General features: G+C 29.0%; 1 protein-coding gene across 5 annotated transcripts in view; it reads right to left on the bottom strand.

The window, feature by feature from the left end:
• LOC106785431 (TBC1 domain family member 24) overlaps positions 1–6,343 on the bottom strand; it is a 14,941-nt gene continuing 8,598 nt past the window's right edge. The window contains exons 4-11 of one of the 5 annotated variants that reach the window (XM_014745899.1): positions 6,142–6,288; positions 5,523–5,657; positions 5,192–5,410; positions 4,545–4,574; positions 3,559–3,645; positions 1,873–2,031; positions 1,358–1,587; positions 1–1,298 (exon numbers count right to left, since the gene is read on the bottom strand). In XM_014745899.1, coding sequence (XP_014601385.1) covers positions 1,157–1,298; positions 1,358–1,587; positions 1,873–2,031; positions 3,559–3,645; positions 4,545–4,574; positions 5,192–5,410; positions 5,523–5,657; positions 6,142–6,288 — 1,149 coding nt within the window. In that variant the 3' untranslated portion in view covers positions 1–1,156. The remainder of the gene's footprint in view (positions 1,299–1,357; positions 1,588–1,872; positions 2,032–3,558; positions 3,646–4,544; positions 4,575–5,191; positions 5,411–5,522; positions 5,658–6,141; positions 6,289–6,343) is intronic. The other 4 variants (XM_014745898.1, XM_014745901.1, XM_014745900.1 and 1 more) reach the window with 4 other exon arrangements.

Genomic DNA, 6,343 nt, shown 5'->3' with positions numbered 1-6,343 from the left:
ATAATTTTTCAAAATCATATTAATTCACTCTTCGTGATATCTATCTGTGTGCACAACATACATAATATTTATAATATTTACAATAGATAGCTACATACGATTTCAAACTCGCATATATACTTATACAAGAGGACTTATACTTGCGTAACAGATTCATAGATATTTATAAGGCTAGTTATGTATTATAAATATGAATTTTGTCAATACTCCTTTTTCGTACACATTTTTTAATAGATGATCGAAATTAGCAATAAGATAAATAAATTTTTAAGATAAAAAAAAACTAATGCGCGTGAAAAGATTAATACATTGCAAAAGTAATGAATCGTGGACGTAATGAAGTAATCTATAATATACATACAATATCTATCTATTTAACTATATACACAAATATATAACAATATTTACTAGCTCGATGAATATGAACTATTCATAAATAACGAACATAAATAACACATACCATTCTTGTATATATATATATGTATATATATATGCTGCGATTATTGTCGAAATTCGTTTTCGTGTAAAAAGCGACACTCCTATTGATACAAGCGTATCTTTTAATTGGAGCTATAATAATTGAGTTCGTAACAACGTATGTTTATGGATATGTGTGTTTGTGTGTGTTTGTGTGTGTGTATGTATGTATGTATCAGACAAATACTCTCAACGGAAATCAAGCATCGGTAAGAAAAAAAGAAGAAAAAAGAAAGAAGAAAAAAGAAAAGAAAAGAGCACGTGAAAATTTAAGCTGATGTAAGAATCATCTATTAGATCTTATATCCTGGTTTTCTTTTTTTGCTTTTTAAAATTTTTTGATTAACTCGTTGTGACAGAATATTTATATATGTATTCTCTTAAAGTTTGAATATTTATCAAGTGACCAAGAGGATATATATATGACCACCATATATATGACTATATATATCATCAGTAATCACTTTATTGTGGACACAAGACGTTAACACATATAGATGATGAGTCAAAGCCATAATCAAGAATGTATATATAAGCCAACATATATGTGTATGAATATACTATACGCACTCATACATCTAGAGAGTCGCTAAATGGCAGTAAGAAATGAAATAATCGATATATGGCAACTGGTTTTGTTTACTTTCCGTTTTTTGTTTGTTTCTTGTTTCTTTCGTTATTAAGCACCGGCGAAACCATATACCTCGAGTACCCTGATCTCGAAATCACCGCTAGCACATAAAGGTGGATTATTAAATGTTGAGCACCTATCGGTTTTGCCAAATCTTATGTTTTCATCCATCCAAATAGCTTGGCCTTCCCTAGAAAAAAAATTATGTGTAAATGTAATTTAAATATTATTTTAAAATATTAAACTTACCCTCCTCCAATTGTTATCATTTTGGAATCAGCTGCCATAAATAATTCAGCCGAATGATGTACTCTAGTATCATTGTGCGAAGAATCCATGCCTACCCATGGATACTTTGCTCTTTCTGGATACAAACTAAACAGGAATGTTTCTCCTGTACCAAAATATGCTTGTCTTTGACCTTTATCATCCTTTAAATTACGTTCACACCATCTTGTCGAGCAATACGCTCCAAAAACCTTTGAAAAAGAACACACACATACACAAATAAATAAGATATTTTAAATATATTTCAACAAAAAATGGATAAAGTAATTTTAACCCGTTGCCGCAAATGACGAGAGTTTTTTTGAAAAAACTGTGGCCAAATGTGATAATTTTTACTTCCAAACATACAACTTACACTTGATTCCATCTGGCAGTCATAAACAATTGAAAAAAAAAGTGTGTTTCTGAGCACGATCATCAAATTAAAAGCGTGCGGCAACGGGTTAATTATTTAATCATGTAAACGATATATTTACCTCGTTATTACATGTCTTTATCATTAAAAGAGTTGGTTCGTGTTGTTCAACGCGTACATAAAATGTTGTCAAAGAACATCCGTGTTCTTCGGTTGTGTACAGCAAAATTGGTTGGTACATGGTTATCCTCATAGGTAGCCATGACCATAAGGTGAATAACTGTATAAAAAATAAATAAATAAATTGAATTAATAAACATATCTATCGAATGGTTTGGTGCAATTTTGGTAAATATGCAAACATTAATCGTTTTTAGCAATTTATTTTAAATTTCAAAAGCAAAGTAAATCACAACAGCGACAGATCATGCACTCAATCGAACCAAATCTTACTTATTTTTAACTATAATCTACTTAATGATGCAAATTTCATTTATAATTGTTTTGGCATAAATTTAAATGAAAAAAGTATACAAAGTAAATTGAAATAATTTTTTGGCAAAAAATAATAAAAAAATACGTAGAAATATATTAAAATTGATAAGAAATGTTTGCAGTAATTATTATAAATAAATAATTTCAATCCGGTCGCGTATAAACAGGCAAGGGACAATGTGTATTCTGCAATAAAAAATGTAATACTCACACTAAATAAAAAGAACCTATGTATAATGTGCATCAAACAGGACAATATTTAGTAAATCATAGATCGGAACGATTGTTAAAATTTAATATGAAAAATGTTTGGATTGAAAAGATATATCAAAAGTTATGTGAATGCAAGATTTTTTTATTTCACATGCATACGATCTAGGTATACTAGTCAAACCTACATGAAGTTTACTAAATGCACAGTGACATTCTGAAGAAGAGCGAAAGAAATTTATGTCTGTTGATGGTAGAATGTATTGCAGACTCATGGAAGAAATATACTGCAAACTGAAAAATTGATGTGGACACATTTTTATACATTGTCAAATAAATGAAGAAATCTACATTTTATAACTCCGATGGAACGTATAGATATAGACAAAGAATATAAATTATAGAAAAATTCAATTACGACTATGAAAGTATACTTATAATAAAAAACAAACTAACACAAATAACTGAATCTATAATTATCATTTACATCTCTTGAATGTAAATAAAAATGATAATGGTACGTCGTAGCTAATAAAAATATATAACATAACAATAATAACAATAACAACAACAATAATACTAAAATAATAAAATAATAATAGTAGTAGTAGTAGTAGTAGTAGTAGTAGTAATAATAATAATAATAATAACAATAATAATAATAATAATAATAATAATAATAATAATAACAAAAAAAACAATAATAACAATAACAACAACAACAATAATAATAATAATAATAATAATAATAATAATAATAATAATAATAATAATAATAATAATAATAATAATAATAATAATAATAATAATAATAATAATAATAATAACAACAACAACAATAATAATAATAATAATAATAATAATAATAATAATAATAATAATAATAATAATAATAATAATATTTATAAGCTTAATTAATAATACTTAATATCAAAGTATCCGTAATTAGTTTGATCTATCGTGGTTGATCTAGATTGCAAGAATATATACATCAATAACGACATACCGACATGCCACAGAAAATCGACGAACGATCTACGAAAGCGCTCTGCCTTTTCAGAATTTGCTTTTTTTACGAGAGCAGACGTATAGGAATACTTACATCAGGCATGTCAAGAATCTGGGAGCATATGTTTTGTATGGGATAAACACCCATTGAGAGAGCTCTAGGTCCAGGACTGTGAGCACCCTATACCCATCACCATTAAATCCATCATTCCAGTAACGCAGCATGACACAAAGCAACACAGAGTCGTCAGTTACATTATTGTATACTTTAGACTCAATTTTGTGTGCCAGTGTGCGTGTGCATAAAAGTTTTGTACGTATATGTATACCATCATATACATATGTACGCAACATATGAGCAACAACAGCCAATGATATTTTCAAATTACTCAAGTTAAATATACAGCATAATCAAAATGGGTATTCGCCACAGAAGATAATAAATGTAGCAAGAAAGTGTCAGTGTCAATATCGCTAAGAGATGTAATCAATCAAAACGAGAAGAGAAAGTATGAGTAACATGTGTCAAGTAGTTGGCCAATTCCATTTGCATAAAATATTAATATTGTGACCACATCATAGGATTTCGTCTAATGTATTACATTCTCTGTATAATGAAGTAGTTTAGACCTATAGAATTGATTTCATGTACCTGAAGTCATTAGAGTTTTCTATCAGGCAATAGCAAGCACACATGGATCGCTAAAAGGCGCTATCTACACCTTCAGAAGGTATAACATTATTAAGAAGAAAAAGAGCGAAAAAAGGATCCATAAATAAATTTCCTATTTCAACAAATACAAAGTAAATTGTATTATGTGTCAAGAGTTCAACGATAATCCAGTGATATTCATATATGTATTGTAAGTATGTATATTGTCATTATTGCACGTGACTTCTTATTAATGATCGTATTAATCTTTTAAAAAAAGTAGTAGCTGTGAGTGGATAATGGCGGAGAAGCTAGCACAATGAGTGGAACAATGAGTGAGTATGATTATAACAGGTAGTAGTTCAGGAACAGAGCGTAGAACACATGAAACTAACAACACATTTCCCAAAAAGATAATTATACGATACCCTGTCTTTGTACGTGTCTTCGCACTCTTTCTGAAAACAAATTTAATCATTGAAAGATTTGTGCAATTTTTAACAAACCAAACCCTACGAAATTACTTTCTAAATATTTTCCCTGCTATGTATGTACAAGCATATCAACTTGTTCAAACTTTAATCCATGAAGAAATAGCCATCAATATAGAAAGAAGTTGTTGCTTTAATAATATACTTACTACTTCAATCAGAAAAAAAGTAAAATAAAATACCAATGCGTAAAATTATGCATGCTTAGGTGGACACAAGACGAACTAAGTAGTTTTTTCATTATTTTTCCTTGCATCTGAAATTGTCGTCTAGTTGATAGACTATAAATTATTACTTTTTCCTTGTGTAGAAATTGATAGAATAAATTTGTATTATATGTATATTAACTAAGAGTGTGAAAGATCGATATACGAAAATAAGGTATAGCGTTCATTAATTGAGTGTACTTGCAATATTTAACGGAATATAATGTTACTAAAGCTTTCACGAACACAAACACATAGAATAATATGTATAATAATCTACTATTTTCTTGATTCCACGTGATCCACGCTGCATTATTTTGCATACATATTTGGATTCATCCCAAATGAGAATAATGAAATAACATGTATGTAACATACTTCTCTTATTGTCAATGTATGAGACATCATTTGGATGTTGACTTGAGATTGACTCGTAGGCAGGTTATCCGTCGATCGAGATCTCGTTAATGTCTTGGAGCCTGTCAATAAGTTTCTACTTTTCAAAGCCATTTCTGTGCGCAAGAACACTCGTGATATGTATGCCGAACTAAGTCCACGAATTCCAAATGCAGTTCGTAAGAATTTTGCTGGCGTTACCTGTAAATTAGACTTTCTAATTTTTCTCTACAATTAGATGTATAATACAAAAAGAACATTTGCTAATATTTCTTGTCTCAATAAATAAGAAAAAAAAGATTTATTTACTTACTGGTATTTGTATGCAAAATTTAGAAAGAGCAGCATCGACGCCTTTGTTAGTTATTTCAAGCATCCATTCCGAATTTTGTGACGACGAATGTTTGTAAAATAGTAGGACAATTGCCATAGCTACTCGATAGAATACCTAATGACAAATACAATTTATTAAATATATCCAAGAAAAACATTTGAATATTAACAGATTGAAAAATATAAAAGTAGATCTTTGGAAATTTTTCCTCTAAATATACATACACATGTGAATATGCACACACACATACATATGTATGTATATATTGCAGTAAGAAATCTCAAGCAAAATACGGCATAGATGTATAGTTATAAGTGTAAAATCTTAAAGATGGTTTAGTCAGTACACAAAAATGTTTTTGGGGCGGTTTCCTGTTGGCACCAAGTCAATCGTCAAATTTAACATTCATGCTACTAGAATATATATACATCATTTATTTCATCTTTATCTACCATCTGGATCAAAGCCATAAAATCTTACTAATGTGAGAGAAAATACTGAGAAAGTTTTATATACTGTTTTCAAAACACGTATCATGAGATAAATATGCATATTGACCATATCCATTGGTATAATTTTGTTCAAAATTGTATTTCACCTTAATGCCTTCGTGTAAGAAGCAGTCTATTACTCTAACAAGATGTTGAAATGGAAGAAGTTGAAGAATCCACCAAATCCAATCCATATAAATTCTTTCTGCCCTTGGACCAGAGCAATGCCTCGCTAAATGTACTGCAGCTGATTTCTTTTAATAAAAACATTTTAAATAATTATATATATATATATAATATATATAATAA

Source organism: Polistes canadensis, unplaced genomic scaffold (assembly GCF_001313835.1).
Source record: "Polistes canadensis isolate GaletaPanama2010 unplaced genomic scaffold, ASM131383v1 scaffold_50, whole genome shotgun sequence".
NCBI lineage: Eukaryota > Metazoa > Arthropoda > Insecta > Hymenoptera > Vespidae > Polistes > Polistes canadensis.
The sequence above is the reverse complement of the archived record's forward strand: the minus strand, read 5'-3'. Positions and strand labels throughout refer to the sequence as shown.